The 20,879-nt window shown below is 43.3% G+C and overlaps 1 protein-coding gene across 10 annotated transcripts in view; it reads right to left on the reverse strand.

The window, feature by feature from the left end:
• Window positions 1-20,879, reverse strand: part of FBRSL1 (fibrosin like 1) — a 724,351-nt gene that overhangs the window by 343,662 nt on the left and 359,810 nt on the right. For 9 of the 10 annotated variants that reach the window (XM_054006766.1, XM_054006761.1, XM_054006757.1 and 6 more), the window contains exon 4: window positions 14,580-14,615. The exons of the other annotated variant lie outside the window; for it this stretch is intronic. In XM_054006766.1, the coding sequence (XP_053862741.1) occupies window positions 14,580-14,615 (36 nt within the window). The remainder of the gene's footprint in view (window positions 1-14,579; window positions 14,616-20,879) is intronic. 10 annotated transcript variants of the gene reach the window in all.

Raw genomic sequence — 20,879 nt, forward strand, 5'->3', positions numbered from 1 at the left:
ACACACAAAGCCCTTATACTACAGGTGGAGTTTACAGCCCAGATTGTCAAAAGGGACTGGTGATTTTGCATGCCTCAGCTTTTGAATGTTCAACCTGGGAATCTTTAAGAGGCTTGATTTTCAGAATACACGGAGCATGCTCCCTCTAAAAATCAGGGCCCTTTGATGTGTCTCAAGTCGGTTGATTGAAAAACTGAAGCACCCAAAATCACTTTTGAAAGGCTTAGCCATAATGTTTCTCAGGGCACGTCTTCAACAGCAGCGCGTTAACATGGCTTGTGTAGTTGCAGCACAGCTCACTGGGAGAGCTCTAAAAGACCTACCTCCATGAGGGGCATTGCACCAGCGCTGGGAGTGCAGCTCCCAGCACTGGGAGTGCAGCTCCCAGCACTGGTGCACTGTCTATACTGGCACGTTACAGCACTGAAACTTGCAGGGCTCAGGAGGGTGTTTTTTCACTCCCCTGAGCAAGAAAGTTGCAGTGCTGTAAAGTGTCAGTGTAGACAAGCCCTAAGATATGGTGGTTTCTTTATAGCTTTGTTTAATGTGACAGTTTGTCAAACGTATTTTCTGACTGCAAATCTTAAGACGCTACTGTAGTCCACAGTGGTGAAGATGGGTTAACAGTTTTAAGCCATTTAAGATAAGTAAAATTTCCCCTTACGTTGTAAACTCTTCAGGTGGTTACAGGCAACAGCTTCTGCTTTTTTTGATGTCTTCTCAGAAAAGAGCACACACAATTTTATCAGCCTCTGGGGTGACCATCAGATAACCAAGCTATTCCTGTCTGAACCACTCAACACATCTCAACCTTCCTGTCACTGGAAATCCACAAAACAACCAGGGGACCTGTCTTAACCACATAGCTCACAGCTTAACTGATTAAGTAGGTGGGAACTGATGCCAGCTCAGCTCAAAGTGTCTTTTTCTGCTAACCAAAAGCTGGCCACAAGCTGTACAGAGGATTGACCGCAGATATTGCACCGATAATGAAACAGTTTTGGTGAAGTTACAACTTCCTGTTTGAGTGCTCTTAGGCTTGGTCTACACTAAACCCCCAAATCGAACTAAGGTACGCAACTTCAGCTACGTGAATAACGTAGCTGAAGTCGACATACCTTAGTTCGAACTTACCGCCGTCCAGACGCGGCAGGCAGGCTCCCCCGTCGACTCCGCGTACTCCTCGTGGCGAGCAGGATTACCGGAGTCGACGGGGAGCACTTCTGAGTTCGATTTATCGCGTCCAGACTAGACGCGATAAATCGAACCCAGAAGTTCGATTGCCTGCCGCCGAACCAGCGCAGTAAGTATAGACAAGCCCTTACAATCACGTTGCCTCCGAGTGAATCGTGAGCAGGAAACGGACTCAGTTAGTTAAATAAGCTGTCAGGTTCCTCATATGACATACATACTGTGTGGTGTTGTCAACAGGAACTATTTACCATTTCCCCCCCACACCCCAGCCTTCTAGAAATTAACTAAGTTAGGGCTCCAAAGAGAATGCCAGCAATTCCTTAAGGGTGTGTATGTGTCAATGTTGGAACACATCTGTGGCTTCTTAAGGAGTTCATGGTTGTCACTTCTGTGGCACTTCATGGTCACTTCAAATGACACTAACACTCAAGAATCTGCACCATTTTCTCTACAAACGCAGCCTCCTACGACTTGGGTGGAAATCTTGTAAGGATCTTCGGCTTGCTAAGAAAAGCTGGGTGAATAGTGGGAAAAAAATGTTCTGTGAATTGGAAAATGAGGTTTGATCTGACACTGACCGTGACCCTTGGATGTGTGCGTCTATCAAACACTCGAGTGCTCAAGTTTTGCTAGCGAGAATACTCAGAAAAAAGAGACTCTTAAGCATGAATATTCTCTGAAAGTGAATTTCAAACTGTAGTTGATTGTCTCATTTCAAATTCGCATTGTGTTGGTTAATCATCTGAGGGCCTGAACCAATGCCAAGTGAAGACAAAAAAAGGATTCCCACTGCATTGTTCCAGGCCTTAAATCTCCTAGTCACGACACAGGAACAATGTGACACCCTTTAGGTACACCACCAGCACAGCCCCATTTCCGAAGTTCTAACGATGAATTGTCACAGTGAGCGGTTCACAGAGGAAAAATCAGTTCACCAACAAATTCATGAATAATTTTGAAAGATTAATAAATCATGTTTTGCAAACAGAAAGAGGTGAAAGTCTATAAACAACCTGTATTAAAATTATATGTCATTAATGATTTACTCAGCTCTAGCTGTTAGTGGTATAGGGCCTATGAGACACAGTTGAGCAGTTTTGATCCATTGCAATAGGGGGCAATGGTATTTATATACACACACACAGTTTAGCCAGCTCATTACACCATTTTTCCTTCACTCCTTATCACGTGCCTTTAGTTACTAGCGCCATAATGCATCATAATATAAAGTAACGTATGCAGTACTGTAGCAGCTTACATCTACAAGGCTCAGGGTGCCACACCTTGGCTAAAGGGATATTGAACTAATTATAAAGTTTTAAAAATTCATCGATTAATAAATATTAAGGCAAGAAGAGATTATGATCAGCTAGTCCAACCACTTGCATAACCCGGCCAAAGAACCTCACCCAGTAATTTCTACATCAAGCCCATAACTTCTGTTTGAACAAAACTTTGCTCTGTATATGCAACGTGACTTCAGCTGGCATTTCTAGACGCCTGGAGCCTATGCACTCCTGACATGTTCCTCAAGGGCTACAAATGTTGTGAAGTTTCCCGAAAAAAAAAAAAATATATGTAGCCCGTGAATCTGTCATCCTCCAAAAACTCCTTAAAATACTATGAGTCTGGGCCACAAATACTCCATATGTTTTTGGGTAAGTCAATATACAGATTGAAGAGGGGTATAGGACCACGCACTATCCATCATACAACACAGGGAGGGATAGATGACAGTGAAGAAAAGAAATTTAAAAGTTAGATTAGGTTTCTCTGGAAACCATCAATTGTGACGTCACATGTCATGTGAATTTCCAGCCAGTTTATTGTTCTAGTTGCAGAATTCTGGGTAAATCACAACTAACTTGGACTGTATCTGGAAGGCTTCCATAAAATAGTGAACTTCCTTAAAACCTAGCCGAGATGTGATGAAAACATGAACAAACAGCTCATCAGCATTCTCCCCCCATGCCCTCCAAAAGAAAAGAAAAGAAAAAGAAAAGAAAGCGCTGGCTACTGCAGTACTAATTGGAATTTTTGTTGTGTAACTTAAGTGGTAATCAAAAGCAAGTTTGTGCTCGAAACTGACCTCCAGGTTACAAACCCCCTCCAGCAAGTTATAAAATGTCATTAACATGTACGAACCAGAAGAACTCTGGGGGTGATTAAAAGAAGCTCTGGGTGCCTATATCAATGCCAGGAGGAGATTACTAAACCAGGATAAAGTAGCAGAAAATTCACACAAAAACAAAATAGGGTTAAGATTGCTGAAAGTAGTTTTACAAGACCTCAATGCTCCTGAGTTCCTATTCTGTGATAGTCTGAAAAGATGACAAAGCAGATGCAGTAAGAGACTTATGATCACACCTACAGCCAGTACCAGTGGAAAACTAAACCGATATTAGCCACTTTAAACTGGCAGTTAAAAATTCCCTCAAGAAATCAGCCTGGCACCACTAGAATATTTTAATATGGGATTAAGAACAGCCAGCTTTATAGCATGGCAATTACTATACTTCTAGATCATGCAACCGAAATGTACACTAGAGTCATTCACCATAATGAATAGCCAGGTCAAAAGGCAAAACATTTTGCTTTATAGGTCACCATATTGCATTGCAGGGGTCTCCCAGCCACGAGTGACTCACATCAGATGCAATACCTAAGCAAAAGGGAATGATATAAATTTCTGCCCTTACCCTGAATTTTCTGGCTTTCGCGAGATGAAGTCAGTCCCTGTGTGTTATTTAAGGAGGAGTCATTTATGGTTCCATTTATTTATTTGCCATAAAACAGAGAAGGGCAGCTGGGTGTTATTTCAGTTTCTAAGAAGTTGCCAACCAAGTCACACCGTGTGTATCTGGAATTAACCACCAGGAAATGGGAAGCTGGATCTCTAAGAAGGTGGCAAGTGAAAACACTAGTATTGTGCAAACAGCATCCTGAACAGCTGACATGGATTTCTGCCTTTATACTCTAGCAAAAAAGTGCACATGGTGGAAAAAATCCAATCCCCACAGTCAACTCCCCCACTACCTCTTCTTCCCTCACACCCAAGGGCTGAAAGATCCCCTTCCTACCCATTCAGAGCAAGGCAGACCATGAATCTTGGTCCACTTCTGGGGATCTCAGGCTGCTGTTCTCTTACTGAAGCCAGTGAGACTGAGCTGCATGCTTACACCACCCTTCTTTTAAAGCTGAAAGCAGTGTAATTTCTGTACTCAAGTTCATCCCCTGGTGAATGGAGTGTTGCCTTCCTCCTGAAGATGCAACTGCATATATATCAAGGTATTGTACATTTTAAATGGCTTGTTAAATTGCAGCCAGCCTGCAACTGTAGGGGGAAAAAATCCCAGCCTATGTAGTACACTAGATTTTTTTTTTTTTTTTTTTTTTTTGCAATTTGCAGCTTTTGTAACACTGTGTGAAATCTTTAAGGTGTTATTAGAAACCTTCCAAGGTGTGAGATACGACTCAGGCTTATTGTCTTGTTAACGGCAAAGCAGCACCTTGTTTTCTGTTAGGAATATGATGGAGCTGGTCAGGGAAATTTGCCTCTGGCCTTTAACAAACAAACAAATATAAATATATCAATCGGGGGTGGGATGGAGCAGGAAGGACGGAGTCAGACCAGGTGAAACTTCACCTACATATTGCAGTGCAGACAAGAATTAAACAGCAGTTTTCCACTACAGACTATTTTGTGGCTGGTGTTTAATGAATGGAAAAACACAACCATAGACCTATTTGGGGACTAGCTAACAAAAATTGTGTGCATGTGGGAGAGAGAGGTAACCAGTTAAAACATCTTTATATATTAATATGTCAGCTTACATTCTCTTAGGCAAACACAGTATATGCACGGGTTACTGGACCACTTTCCCCTCCCCCACTGTCGCTAATTCCATTGCTAATTAGACCAACATAACACATCATTTTCTCTTTCTTTTGCTTTTGTGCGAGTGTTTTGGGTTAACATCACTGTTATTTCCTCTGCTGCTTCTCTTCACTCAGTGGTTTTGGGTGTAGGTTTTAATAAAAGCATGTAAGATATGAGATAAAACAAGCCGATAAATTCCGCCTCCCCCATGTTAATTTCTTCAGATGAGCCCACCACAGCATGAAGTGTAATAAACAGGCCATCTCCGCTTTTGTATAGTCCACAGGAACTGGGTATATAAAACTTTTGTCTGTGTGGTCATAGCTCACACACAATCCTGTGACAGAATGAAATAAAAAATGTAAATGCCCCACTCTCCCATAAAACGACACCACTGCCTAGTGCAACATTAGCATCAGAGAAGCATGCTAGATCCTGATTGAGATGAATTGCTGGTCTGTTTTTTTGTTTGTTTTTAAAACAGAAAGGGAAGTAAGGAAAGACTGGAAATGGAGAAGAAGAGAGCATAGGACAAACAATGTGCAGACGAAGACAATGAAGCGTGCTGACCTATTACATAAGAAAAGCTATACGATGCACACAACATAACCGCCGTAGGCCATTCTTAATCATAAAGGTCCAGAAATGAAGACCAGATCTCCTCAAAACCCTCTGCCTTTCCTCTTCAGCAGTATGTAATCCTTTCCAGGCTAGCGAATTCAAGATGGATTTAGGACAGCTCTTTATTCCAGTATGCAGGGCTGTGGGCAGCTAGGCTATCCTATGCAGAAGTGCTTAATGGGGGAACTTTCTGGAGATGTGTTTGTATAACAATTATGGCTTTCTAGTCAGACTAGAGATAGGATTCCCACCACCCCATTGGGGGGAGAGGGGAAGGGTTAAAAATGTTGTAAAAATCAGAGATGAGTCCTTTGACCCGTCCCTCAAGGGGATCTCAGAGTCTTGCCGTGTCAGCTGGCTGCACTTGCATTAATGCTTGTCGGTTTATGTAAATCAACGTCATCCAATTATGCTCATGTCTTATAAACAAAGGGGTGCCCTTGTGTATCTGTTATGTTGTCAATATGGCTGCTCTGCGAGCCTCACAATCAGACCCTCTGCCAATGCCACTGACTCAGACAGACTGAAATTTAGCCAGCAAGGGCCCTTTGTGCTTATTTACGGCTGTGGAGATGAGTGAAAATTTATGGGACTTTTCATCATAATTAAAAGCAGAATGTCATTTAATAGGAAACAGATTCTAAGAGAAGGGAACTTTTAAAGGAAATGTGTTAGTAAAGTCCATGCACATCCCTATTTGTACAATTCAAGTATTTGAGTATATTTACTTTTTTTTCTGGCTTAGGTTTTCCATGGGGCTTTTCAAAGACTCCAAAAGCCTTTCATGTGCCCAAAATGCTATGTGTGCTAATTTTCCAGCAGCATTTAAGTTCCCAGATTGTGGAAGTATCACAAAAAGACAAGGGGCCAGATCCTCAGTGGATTTAAGTCAACATACTTCCACTGAATTCAACTTGACTCAAGATCTCACATGGCACAATGAATTAAAAGTGAAGTCCATACAACAAAATCAGAGCATTTATTTGGCAACAAGGGCTTGTTTGAGCTAATCCCAACACAAGGATAACCAGGTTCATGCAGAATAAAATGGGTGTGTCTAGAAACCTAATAAAGGGAAACTGTCAGACTTTTTTAGAGTCAGATTGATGTGTGGTTATAGTCCTGGACCTTGAAGATTCCTCCTGTGCTCCAGGATGCGGGAGTCTCATTTATTAATTTTTAAAAACAGGAACTCAGAGTTAGCCTATGGAATTAAACCTGCAGGGTAGAAAATTCACTGTAGGACAGGAGGGATTTTATAGCAGTGCGCACACACCGCACAAAACTTATAAAAGAATAGTTTTGGCACAGTCTTTCTTTGCCATCCCCAATGAGATCTTTTTCATCCCTATTAGAGTCTCAAGTATTCCTTCCCACTTTAACACACAGCATCCCTAGGTAACAGGTACTATTCTTCCAGGTGAGGAGAACCGGACAGGAGTGTGTTGAGAACCCCATCAACACTTCTCTCTAACTGACTGGGGCACTTTCCCATTCTTGTCCAGCCCCTTTTTGGCTGAATGAACTATTTCCATTGTATTTTCATCCCAAGGAGCAAGAGCCCCATCCTGGATGTCTAACCTGGCATCTCCCTCCTCTATCTATCTTATAGTACGTTGATCACCAGGGCATGTGCCCTGAAAACAGGGAAAGCAGCAAGCCTAGACGACATCCAAACAGCAGATCAAAAATTTCAACTCACACACACGGAAGTGGCTCCAGACTATGTTCAATACTGGTCTCAACCAGCTCAAGAGACCGAAAATCTGGCAACAAGCCAAGGCAGGGGGCCTTTTTGAAGCCTGGTAAGGAACCATCTGATCTTTAAAAAAAAAAAAAATCCTTTTGACCTAGCTCCTGTGTGATATTTTAAAGTTGTTGGAGAGACTACAGTTACACCAGTTATTGAACCACTTTTTAATCAACAAAATGGCTGGCGTTCGACCGGGCTCGTCATGCACTGAACAGCTTCTGAATTGGACACAATATATCAAAGATGGATATACAAGGGGACTGATGACAAGAGCCGTGTTTGTTGATCTCTCAGCTGCCTATGAAGCAGTCAATCATTGTGGATTCCTTGCCAAGGTACTAATGGCAACGAAGGACCACCACTTCACAAAACGAATACAGACCATGCTGGAGAACAGACAATCCTTCGTGAACTTTTGTGGCAAACGAAGACGATGGCAACAACAGAATGTGGCCTCCCACAAGGTAGTGTCTTAGCACCTACATTAGTCAACATCTACACAAATGACCAGCCAAGCTATCCCGGCACGAGGTGCTTTATCTGCACACAGATGATCTGTGCATCACCACACAGAACGACGAGTTTGACATATTAGAGAATACTCCGGTGAATTCACTTAACATAAGTACTATGCAGCCAACCAAGTGCATGCAAACCCAGCAAAGATGTAAGTCAGTGCATGCCATTTAAAAAACCAAGCGGTCAAATGCGAACTCAACAATGGCTGGCTTGGGACGAAACTTACTTGTTACATAAATCCCTCAGTATTCCTCTCCATCACACTTTCCTTTAGAGCCAACATTGAGAAAACTAAAGCCAAGAATGGCATATAAAACAACTCTCTCAGCAACCTGGTTACTTCAAAGTGGGGTGCAGACCCCTCCACTCTGTGATCAACTGCATTGGCACTTTGCTACTTCTCTGCTGATCCCCCCATGCAAAAAAAGTTAAACCCTCGACTTACCTCTGCCTGTTGCAATATTACAAGATGCCTTAAGTCTGCCCACATCAACAGCCTCTATAGCCTCGCAGATATTGCTCCTCCTGATAAACGCTGGAAAGTTGCTAGGAGAGTCGAGTGTACAAGGCAATGCACAGATCCAAGACATCCGCTATGTGATGTAACACTGATGCTGAGTCAACTGAAGTCACAACAAAGTTTTCTCACCACCATTAAATCCCTAACATTGTCACTCAAACAGACAAGGGTTCAGCTATAGCAAACAAAAGTAGGGAATGACCCGGGTAACCTATGGACTCCAATTCCCACCTGTCAAGCACCTACCACCCGCTGCAGATCAGCCCTGACTACATGCCGTTACCTTAAATCAACTCCACGCTGGAGCTGGCTGGTCTAGAGATGTAATGATCAAGTGGGACTACATCATTGGTCCCAATTCCTGTGAGTGCAGCAGATAGGAAATGTTTCATAATTTGAGGCTATGATGCCAGCTGCTTGAGCACAAATGCTCTTTCAGTGACCTGGCAAAGGGCAACAATTGGCCAATCACATGTGCCCGGATGTGGCGGGAAGAATATGAGGACGTGACAAGACAACGACCGTGGGATGTGAGAACATAGCATTGCAAAGTACTGTATCAAGGCCAGTCTCCAGGGATTTCATTTCTGAACAGTAGAAAGCATATCAAGAGAAGTTCTGAATGTGGCTATAATAAAGAGTATCCCCTCTAGGCTGAGGCATTAAGAGCACCTGATGAGTAGTAACTAGCTGGAATATCATTATGAATTTAGTGGCTTCTTCAGTCCCTTCGGGACTAAGTTTATTTGCCCAGTTTTATTTATTTATTACCTGATTTAGGGCTCAATTCTGTAAAATGCAGTGCACCCTCAACTTTCACTGACTTCAATGCAAGTTGAAAGTGCCCAGCACCTTGCGGGATTGAGCCCATAATTCTTATTACAACACAATTTGGGCTTTAACACTGATCTAACATTTCCAGCTAATAAGCTGTTGGAGAGAGAAACCAGAAGAGAAATAAAAAACAACAACATTCAGCAAAAGCCTGACATGAACAAAAGAGCCTCGCAGAATGATCAGAAGTTGACCAATTTGACTGTAATGGACAGTCAGAATGAGTCAAATCCAGGACCTAAAACTGGGAATATCCTGCTTCTGAGCTTTGGAAAGCCAAGGATCAAACACAGACAGATAAGATTATCCTAGCAAAGCTTAATGGTTGAGATAGAGTAGAGAGTAGGACGCAGTCTCTTAGACAACTGGATCCAGAGGGCTTTAAAGATGGTTACTAAAACCCGTTCTCAAAACCTCAATACAATTTGACAGGAATGACTCTACACTCAGGAAGGGTCCACAGCAGAGTTGCAGAGGTGTTCAATAGCAAGCATCAGGTGTATTGGTGGACATGTGCATTCAGGAAAATTGCAAGTGGTTGCCTATATTATGCTTGGCTCTAACTTTGTCTGTATAAATACTTCACTTTTATGAGAAGTCACACCACGGTGGGAAGGTGCACTAATCACTATGAGTTTGGATGCCCCAAAGAGAGAAAGAATCATCTCAAGATCTCTCTGTAAGCCTTATGTGTTTAAGACATACCTTGATATACATAATCTTCAAATATAAATTATTTGGGACACTGGCTTCCACTGACTCAGACAGACTGAAATGTAGACAGCAAGGGCCCTTTGTGCTTATTTACAAATAAACAAAAAAAAAAAAAAAAAAAAAAAAAGGGTAAAATTCACTAAATTTGATGGGCTGCCAGGAATTTGACTAGGCTGCAGAGAGTTGATATTTTACAGCAGCATAGAGTAAAAATCAGCTGCATTTGTTGCCAAGTACATGTTATTGTTATTAGTTTAAAAAAAAATCTTATTTCAGGACCAAAAAAAAACAAAAAACGAAGAGCTCCATCGTCAACACTTTGTTCCAGTGGATACCCAGAGACAATTTGGTTCACTGAACCTGGATCTGCCATGTGCTTTTAAGTTTGTTCTCTGCATTTTATTCCCTTCCATTTCATAAGAGAAACAGCTATACAGATGTTCTATAAACAAGCTACATGATTTATCTGAAGATTTTTTATTACCATGTATTCCCACTTCTGCCCCTTCCCCTTTGTACAAAAATGAGCCAAGCACAACTTTAGCTTAGACTTATCTGTACGCAATGCTCTACATTTCAAACAGTTGAGGCATTTTAGCTGTGTTCATATAGTCCATGTAATTTGTTATTGTATTCATTGTTACTAGTTCCTAAACACACTGTGTCAAACAAATGTATAACTATAAAGAATACATTTTTAAAATGCTCCACAGCACAACCTTAGTGAAATCTAGAAACTGGACACACAATCAGTGAAGCATTCCCAGAATTTCCAAGACTACAAGTAAAATGTACGAAAGAGGATTTGCCTCTTTTAAGTTGTTACCCAAAATATCTGTTTTTTTTCTGCTGGCAAGAAACACATTTCTGGCTCAGAATCAGGGCCGGCTCTAGGCACCAGCAAAACAAGCTGGTGCTTGGGGCGGCACATTTTTAGGGGCGGCATGGCCGGCGCCAGAATGCGCCCCTAAAAATGTGCCCCGGCCGCCCTAGCTCACCTCCGCTGCTGCTGCCGCTCGCGCACTGCTACTCGCCCTCCCTCCCAGGCTCTCAAACCTGGGAGGGAGGGGGAGATCCCGAGCTGCCGCGGCGCGCGAAACAGCTGATTTGCGCACCGCTGCTCCCCCTCCCTCCCAGGCTTGAAAGCTTGAAAGCCTGGGAGGGAGGGGGAGACTCCGAGTGGCTGCGGCAGGGGCGCCGCTTCTCCCCCTCCCTCCTTCCCTCCTAGCATAATACCTTATCACATACTTGCTAAAATAAAGAAATGGAGAGTAAGTTATTACCCTCCAAAAACATGCTACCATTCCATTTCTCAACACAGAGAAAATACACATTTGACGTGCAACAGAAAAAGGGCATAAAAAACTCATGCTAGACTGCTTATGAGATAAACAGCTTGCTAATCCACACATCTACATATGTTGCATAACCCTGTTGTCCCAGGTAAAATTAATCCTTGTTTGAAACTTTATGCTGACCAGTAAATTCATAACAAACATGTTATAGTCAATGAATTTCACCGTTTTTCTGATCACCAGTTATCTGTGAACAAACTGTGAAATTATATACCAAGCAATTTCCATCAGTAGTTCTGTGGTCAAAATGTTCAAATTTAGGAGTAAAAACTCAGTCAGTGGGAGTTGCTGAGCTGTTCAGCAAATGAAAATTAGGTCTCTTGTATAGGAGCTTAAATTCATTTTTCTACCTAACTTTAGGCTCTGAATTTGAAAATGTTGCGATTGGACACATAGCTTACATAGCATTCTGTTTCCTGACTGGATGAGCTTAAAACTTTGAATAAGGTTTTTGGCAAATGCTCATGATTTTGGATTTCAAATTCTCTTCTTACCAGTAAATATTTCCTTACAAACTTGGTGATCATATGAGCATTCCTAACAGTAAACTCATCTGCAAGGATAGCTGAAAAAAGCAAACATGAAAGGGTGCAGATTCAAAGCGAGTTCATTTAAAAAAAAGCAAACCCTAATATGTAACGTACAAAACAGTTTATGATATGTGAAACCCAGAGCAACTACCCTGCATAGTAACTACATACCATTTTGTAAGTGACAATTTTCAACAACAAAAGCCATCACAGATATCAAGAGAATAGGACACAAGTAAAAGAAACTGTGCCTTACTCTTGTAAACGCTATTTTTTAAACATGCTTTCACCATGTCTGGCAAACAGGCTCTTTGATATAAACAGAGGGCCGTGCCAAAATACTGATTTAGTGCTTAATATACAGCTAGTTCCCTGTGAAAATGAAACCTTTGCAATATATTAAGGACAACTCCTAGCTTGGCCAGTCTTGTTGAGTCAGTGGTTAGAATGTCTTAGTGCCACCTGGGAGAGTCAGGTTCCAAGCTAAGTTTGGGCCAACGGGATCTTGGCAGTGTTAGAAGCTATAGTCTTGGCCTTATGTTGGATCAATTTAGAACAGCATGATAGTCTTAAGGGAAATGGTCAGCCTCAACAGCTGGTACGTGGTGAGGCAGAAGGCAATTTAAGAGATAAAATGACAACCCAGAAGGAAAAGCAACTCCAGCTCAGGCTACTCATGATCTCAAAACTGCTCAGGGATGCTAAGAGCTCTCCCCTCCCTTGAGAAGGTCTGGGTTGGGTAAATGAGACAGAACAAAACCAGTTTTCAGACAAGGAGCTAAATAATTTCTGAAGATCAGTTATTAAAGAAAAAAAATAGATTTATTTTCAGTCAGCAACAGACAAAATTACCCAATGATGTATTGGTTTAGGGGCTTCTGAACAATCCTTTGGCCTTTTTCCATTCAGATTTTATGACCAGTGGGAAATTGTTTAATTCCCAGACATAAAATTTGTGAAGGTGATTCATTATTATTTATATAATGCCATAGGCATGCATGGCACTTTACAGAAGACATAGCCCAAAGAGTTTTCAGTCTAGATGGATCCAGCCCTTCATATGTATGGGAGATTGCTCTATTTTCCACACGTACATTTGAGTCTTCATGCTAGAGCAAAAGATCTCATGCAGCAAGTGAGTTAAGCAATGATACTCACCTGAGATACAATAAATATTTTGATTGCAAGATATTTGAGATGCATGTCAACATCAGCTGACGTCACCAAAATATTATTTGTAAAGCCTTTAGACTCCAAATCATGAGATACTATCATGCCAATGCACTTCACACTGCCATTGTGCCTCTGTCACAAGAGTATGTGTGTGATGCTGTCACTCTGAAACTGGGACAGATCTTACAGCTTCCCAATGTTAATGTGTACATCACACCAGCTGGACACGCACAGGTTCCATCACATTACTCAGATAATCTCTTTCTCTCCCCCTCGTGTCAAATGGACAAATGTACAACATACATCATTAAAAAGAATCATTCTCAATTACTTTAAAAGGCTCTGTGTCAGGTTGTTATATCAACCTCATAAACAATATGTAACAACCTGCCCCCCTTTTTAAACTATATTGTTAAAAGGAAGCAGCGGTGGCTCTTGATATAAGACACACATTCCGTGTCATTCACCTAGAAGATAAAACTTACATCGTGATGAACTTGCAACAGGAGTGCCTACTGCCAGTTAGTATATGTAGGGATTGTTAAATGGGTTAACACACTTCTAATTCAGATCATCATACAACTTCACTTACAACCTCTGCACCAGTAATCAGAGAACACATGACTTGATAGGAGACCAGCAATGTCATTACATGCATCTGAATGCCATACATTTCTCCTAAGAGTTGTGTGTAATACAAATCCAGGACTTTAGTGATGTCTTCAATAAACGTATACCTGTGTGTCTCTTGTCTCATATAAATTCCATACAATACACTTGTAGGCCCGATTTTCAGGTGGATGAGTGCAAGGCACATGTACAAACGAGTGCATCACATCTACACGGAAAAATACCATTGTTGTGCATACAAATCACTTCAAGTATCTGCACATACAAATGGCCAGTTAAAAACCATTGTGGAACTGCATCTGCATGCATCTACTTTTGAACCTCAGGGCCTATAACATTGCCTATAATTATGGCATCCTGGTTTACTGGAGGCAAAAACAATCATGCTACCCGGTTTTCAAATCAAGTAAGATTTATTCTGTTCTGATCAATTATACAGCACAGTGTCTGCCAGCAAGAGAATTTAACATTTGTTTGGTTTGGTTTTGGGTGGAATATTTTCAAAGGCACAAAGGGGTAGTTAGAAAATCAATGGGAGACAGGCATCTATCTTAGAAAATCTCCTCCTTTTTATTTCTTAAATTTTCATTACCTGATTGACTAGTCAAAAGTAGTTGGGGGGTGGAGGGGTGGGGGAACATGAAGAAAACAAAATTCCAGAGACCTGAAAATAGGCAATTCAGCGTTCTCTCTTGTGCAGAAGGTTTCTCTTGCTAGAAACACAAGACAGTGCTTTGCTCAAAGCTTATTTTTCATGTTTTGTATTCCCTTAGTGTCAGTGGATATGCAACAGGTAATATAAACCTCTGCAATCAACAGCAACAATAGTGAAAGAATTAGCTGTAAAATGACTTACGGAATAGCCTCTTCCTGAAAGCGATTGAGCAGAACTCTGTAGGAGGAAACAATATGCCACAATAAGTAATGCGAGAGATTATGTGTAATGTAATATAAGTAACATTGTGAGATTTCCCCCCCAACCCAATTTTTTGGGGGGAAACTTTACAACTAAGCACCTCTTCAGTTATTTCCTGGCATTCTCCATGTTGCTGCCCCAGTCACTTTGTAACAGTCAAAGAGCATTTACAGGTGCTGGCTCAAAGGCTATTTTAATACTTAAATTGTGACAAACTATATTGTGTGTGTGTGGGGGGGGGGGTTATTTGGGGTTCAATAGCTCTTTTCAATTGAGGTGGAGTCTCTCACATTTATTCATAATGTGGCCCACATCTTAGCAGAAGCCCCGATTCAAGAATGTAATCAGGAAGTGCTTAAATTCATCCCTATCCAGTACAGAATTTAAGGTTATGTCTACACTACAGCTTATGTCGGTGTAACTTATGTCGCTCAGGGGGGTGATTTATACACACACACACACACACACACACACACACACACACACACACCAAGTGACATAAGTTACACCGACATAAGCGATGGTGTGGACAGCTTCTCCCACCGACATAGCGACTGCCACTCACGGGGGCTGGAGTAGTTAAGCCGACAAAAGGTGGGTGCAGCTGCGCCCTGTAAACACTCTAGTGTAGCCATGCCCTAAGTTTGACTTCAAAGGGTATTTCTACACTGCAATCAAAGGTGTGACAGCAGCAAGTGCAGACTAGGGTGACCAGATGTCCCAATTTTATAGGGACATTCTCGATATTTGGGGCTTTGTCTTATATAGGTGCCAATTACCCCCTGCCACCTCCTGTCCCGATTTTTCACCCTTGCTATCTGGTCATCCTTGTGCAGACATATTCAAGGTAGCTTTGATCTAGCTCGTGTGAATTACAATAACAGAGAAGTTTGGCAGCACAGGTTAGCCCAGGGATCTCAAACTCAGATGACCCCTAGGGCCGCATGAGAACTAGTGCATTGGCCCGAGGGCCGCATCACTGAACTCCCCCCACCCCTGCCGTTGCCTCTGGCCCCGCCCCCACTCCACTCCTTCCAATTAGGCCCCGCCCCTGCCCCACCCCTTCCCTGCCCCATTCCAATCCCTTCCCTGAAGTCCCCACCCCAACGCTGCCCCCAGGGGGTGCAGAAAGGGTGCAGGGTGCAGCGGGGGCTGAGGGCAGGGAGTTGAGGTGCAAGAGGTGTGCAGGGTGCTCAGGGCAGGGAGTTGGTGTGAGGGGTGCAGCAGGGGGTCGGGTGCAGGGTGCAGCAGGTGGCTCAGGGCAGGGAGTGCAGGAGGGGTGCGGGATGTGGCAGGGGGCTCAGGGCAGAGAGTTGGGGTGTGGGATGTGGCAGGGGGTTCAGGGCAGGGAGTTGGGGTGCAGGCGGGGTGTGGGATGTGGCAGGGGGCTCAGGGCAGGGAGTTGGGGGTCCACAAGGGGATCAAGGTGTGAGCTCCAGCCTGGTGCCGCTTACCTAGAGCAGCTCCGGGGTGGCAGCGGCGCTCACTGGGGCCAGGGCAGGCTCCCTGCCTTCCTTGGCCCCGGCTCCGTGCTGCTCCGTTCCAGGAAGCAGCTGGAACCGTGTCCCTGCAGCCCCTGGGGTAGGCGGAGGGGCTCAGGCTTCTCTGCTTGTGCGGCTCTTGCTGCTCTTCTAGGTACCTCCCACAAAGCTCTCATTGGCCGCGGTTCCCTGTTTCCAGCCCATGGGAGCTGTGGGGGGCGGTGCCTGGAAGGAGGCAATGCCGGAGCCCTCTGCCTCCCTCCCCCTTCTCCCGGCCCAAAGGGGCATGCTGCCTGCTGCTTCAGAGAGCAGCGCAGCGCTTGCAGCATCAGGAGGCAATCCCACGGGTAGGCAAAGGGACGGGGAGTGGCGTGGGGAGCTTGGCGGGCCGCATGCGGCCCGCAGGCCACATGTTTGAGACCCCTGGGTTAGCCTCTGATTGCAGTGTAGACATACCTCAAGGGACTTAAGCAGACACTTGGGCCACGTCTACACTTCAGATTTAATGAAAAATCCACACCCCTAAGTGATGTAGTTACACCGACCTAACCCCCAGTGTAGACAGCGCTATGTCGGCGGGAGAGCTTGTCCTGTCGACCTAATCCACCTCTTTGAGAGGTCGTAGCTAACTACGCCAATGGGAGAAACTCTCCCATTGGCATAGGAGTGTCTTCACTTAAGCGTTACAGCTGAATTGATGCACCATTTTAAGTGTAGACCTGCCCTTGGGAATCTTGAATTGGGGCCAGACAGATTGTCTCATGGACCACCTCCCCTTCCACTTAAGATCATGCAGCCAGACCTCTCCTCCCGCTCACAACCGAGCAAACCCCCTCTACGCCGGCCAGTGATTGTACAAACCACCTCCTCTTCCCATTCTTCATTGTGATAGCTCCCTTGTGATAACTGCACTTGCATGGAACAGCAATACTGGGAATGCTCTGATCTATCTTAAGCAGCTTTCGGAAGTCCTGTCCCTTTTGAGTACAATTAAACCTTACTGTAAATTCGCTCTTCATTTCATCTCCCTCCTCCCATCTGCTCTAATCCACCCGCTTCCCCTGCCCATACTTCTCCATGTCTCGGAGCCCCTACTCTCCTCTCCCCTGCACACGCTACTCTGCCACTTGATTCCCTTTCTCCTCTGCTTCACTGGACAGACTGCCCAGCCACCTGGTCCTTTTCTCCCTCTGGATATGTTGTTGAGCTGTCTCATTGCCTGTTTCGGTGGACTTTACTCTCCCTCTGTGGCTGATACCTCTACTCCTCCTCTTTTGTAACACTGAACCCTAATAGAGGCAACTAGGCTGGTTCCTTCTTCTTGTTCCCAGCTGCTGCTCCAGGCCTCCAGGCTCCTGCTAGAAGCAGCTGGAAGCCAAGAAAAGGAACAAACACCATGTGATCAGCCAGTCCTCCAGCAATTGGCATGGTCTGAGGAGGCTTTACAAGATAGCTATGTTTTATTAACCCCCTTTTACACGCAGGGTACACCCAGTTATACAAAGGTTAAGAGAACTGCCCAACATGACAGAGCAGTTAGTGGAAGAGCTCAAGATAGAATCCAGGAGTCATAGTTGCCCATTTCTGAGATAATCTAATGGTCCCAGATGCCTTGATATAGCTTAGATGTGGAGTAGAAAAGCATGAGAGAAAACCCACCCATTCTGTCCCAAGTCCAGCTTGTTGAAGGTTTAACTTGAGGACTTGCTTGTCACACTGCAGCTATGACGGGAATCATTTACCACATTACCAGAAGGTTACAAAGCACCGACATCCTGCGTTTTTAATGCTAGGTGACTGCAAAATTGTAATCAGTGGTGATCCCCACTTCCCTCTGTAATTTAACAACTACTACTCTGTATTACCACTCCACATGCTTACTAACAGAAGCCACGCAACTCAGATATCCCCAGATCCTAGGCTTCCAAGCTGCATACGAACAGTGAAGCTTTGACTGAGAGCTCTCTGACAGCAGTAACATAAATTAAATTGTTTACAATGTTTAGGCTTTAGCCTGTCACATATTACACACATCTGACCTCTGCCTCTAAACATTACTAAGGGTTCAGGGTTATAAATAAGTCTTTTAATATAAAGTGGCTGGAAATAAAGCTACTGAGTGATGAAATGAAGGGCAGTAGCATTTATGGGATTTCTGAGCTGCTACCAAAAACAAACAAACAAACACACACACACACACCCCAACAACCCCCCAATACTAATAAACTAAAAACCAGGGAACTCATCATAATGTTAATAACATCACCCCATTTGCAGAAAGATATTCAGCAGATAAATTACATTACCTGTTCTGCCAATTTGATAGCTTGCCCATATAGTCAACATATCAAACATAAAAAATAAGGCATACAAAGAACTGAGAAGGAGGCAACATATTTGCTCAGTAGGGAGGTGAGGGAGGGGGGCTGTATTAACTCTCTTGACCTTTCAGTTTAAATACAGACACTGACAAGGAGTTTAGCAAAACGGAAGAACAGGAGGTTTCATTACCAGCTCCCTTATGGGATTTTAAATGCAGCTCAGAGCATCCTTTGTTTTAAAAAGACAAAAGCAGCAATCAGTGCATAATATGTTGTACCTGAAATAATGATGATCGAATGCCACTTCGTTGACATTTTTCACAGCTAAAAAGCTCACTGTTACAAAGATACTTCCTCCCCCGCTCCAAATTTAATATTAACATTTCCTGGACCAGAAAAAGGATATTTTTCTGTTATAGACTTTTCACTGCATATATAAAGCTAGTCATTGGTAACACTTTGGATCTAATTCTTAACATCCCTTCCAACATCTCATATATTTTTTAGACTCATGTGAGTCCAAGAGCCCCGCTTCCACAGCAGTTTGCATGGACGTCCCCTAATATAGGCCTGACTTTTGTTGTTTTCTGGGAGAACCAGGAACATTCTAAGTTCTTTAAAAACAATCCATATCCAACTGCGGCATTCAGAACCTCTAAAAGCCCCAAATGATAAGTGCCGTGAGAGTACCAGAGTAATATCCATGCATTTTGATCTGCATTCCTAGAATGAGATTCTTTTGATTTTACCTCAGGATAATCCATTTAAACACACCGACAGGCCCCAATCCTGAAGCCTTTACTCAACCCTTATGTAATGAATCATCGCTGCATACACAAAGACATGACTGTCAGCAGAAACAGAACTGGGAGTACCAGTTTCAAGAATATAGGCCTCCCCCACTCAAATCAAAGCGAATCATTTTATCTTGTTTTAGTTTTGTTTTTACCAAATAAGCATTTCCCCTGGTTTGCAACCCAAATGACATAATGCTGCACTACTGTGCTGCCTGAAAATGAAAGAGACGTGATGTTTTGGTGTGAATTTCATTGGGCAAGCTCTGAGAAACACAAAGTAGTAAACAAACGGTACAAATAACAAGTCATTTGTGAAACAACTAGCAGCGCAAACTTCTTCATATTGCCCACTAAACTGTGTCTACCCTGCTCTAGAGGGGTGACATCTAAGACGCAAGAGGGTAATTCGTGTCCAGTTAATCCTATGCCTGTCTGCCAATGAGGGTGCCAATTAGCATTAATTGTGATAGGATGACACTTTAATACGGGCACCTGTCCATAAGGAACAGAGATGCAAGCAATAATTCTTTCCATGTAGGTCACAAACAAGGTGTCAAATGCCTTCCAGTGATTTTCCAACCTCGAATGGAGTTGAACCATTGACTTTGGGTACACTGAAAACAGTGTACACTGAAAAACAAACCTCCACTGCAGTGAGTCTCAGGTAGGCTCCTGCTACGTGGTTAAAAATAACAACATAGATGTTCCCACTCAAGCTGGAGCCTGAGCTCTGAGACCCACCCCGTCCTCAACAGGCTTCAGAGCTCCAGCCCAGGCCCGAACATCCACACTGCAATTGTTAGCCCTGTCGCGCATACGCCCTGACCCCGTGAGCCTAAGTCAGTTGATCCGTGCTCAGACTTGCTGCCCTGGGTTGTGTTTTTTGCAGTGTAGATGTACCCATTAGATTTGAAAGGCTTTATTATCCGCTTACCAATACTCTCGAGCCATCCTGTCACTCTAATTTTGTTTTCAAAAGTTATTTTATTCCTGACAAACACTGCATTGCTTGTAATTTGGGGTGGGGGAGAATCATGACAAAACTATGATTGTGCCAAAGATCTTTAGCTGGATTTTAAGAACTTCTATTAAGAGTTACTCTCTCTCTAGCAATACAAATGTCTTCATCCCACTGTATTTTGATTAAGCAAAAGAGATATCTCCTTTGATAGTTTGGGTAATAGAGTCATGACATAGATTAAAAATTGGGGTCAGAAAAGCTTAATACCAAATAGAGTTAATCTGTCCTTTTTATCTATGAAATTTGCATAGTCCCCATCACTATAGTATCTGAGCAGCTCACAATCTTTAATGTACTTATCCTCAGAACACTTCTGTGAGGAATGGAAGTGCTCTTATTCCCATTCTACAGATGGGGAACTGAGGCACAGAAAGGCTAAGGCCCAAATACACATGAGAGACTTGGAGGTTGTGACACTGAGTGTCGCCCAACTCTTAGAACTCCTAGAAAATCACAGGAACACTGCTATCCACAAAGCCAGAGTTGGACGCCTAGGCTCCTATAGAATGGATGGGGAGAGACAGTAATCTTAGAATGAGATCCACAAAACGAGGGATCCACAAAATTAGGGCCAAAGCTAGCCAATGGCAGATGCCAACAAGATCGGTGTGTGCTAAGGC

This window comes from Malaclemys terrapin, chromosome 16 (genome assembly GCF_027887155.1).
Source record: "Malaclemys terrapin pileata isolate rMalTer1 chromosome 16, rMalTer1.hap1, whole genome shotgun sequence".
In the NCBI taxonomy this organism is placed as follows: Eukaryota; Metazoa; Chordata; order Testudines; family Emydidae; genus Malaclemys; species Malaclemys terrapin.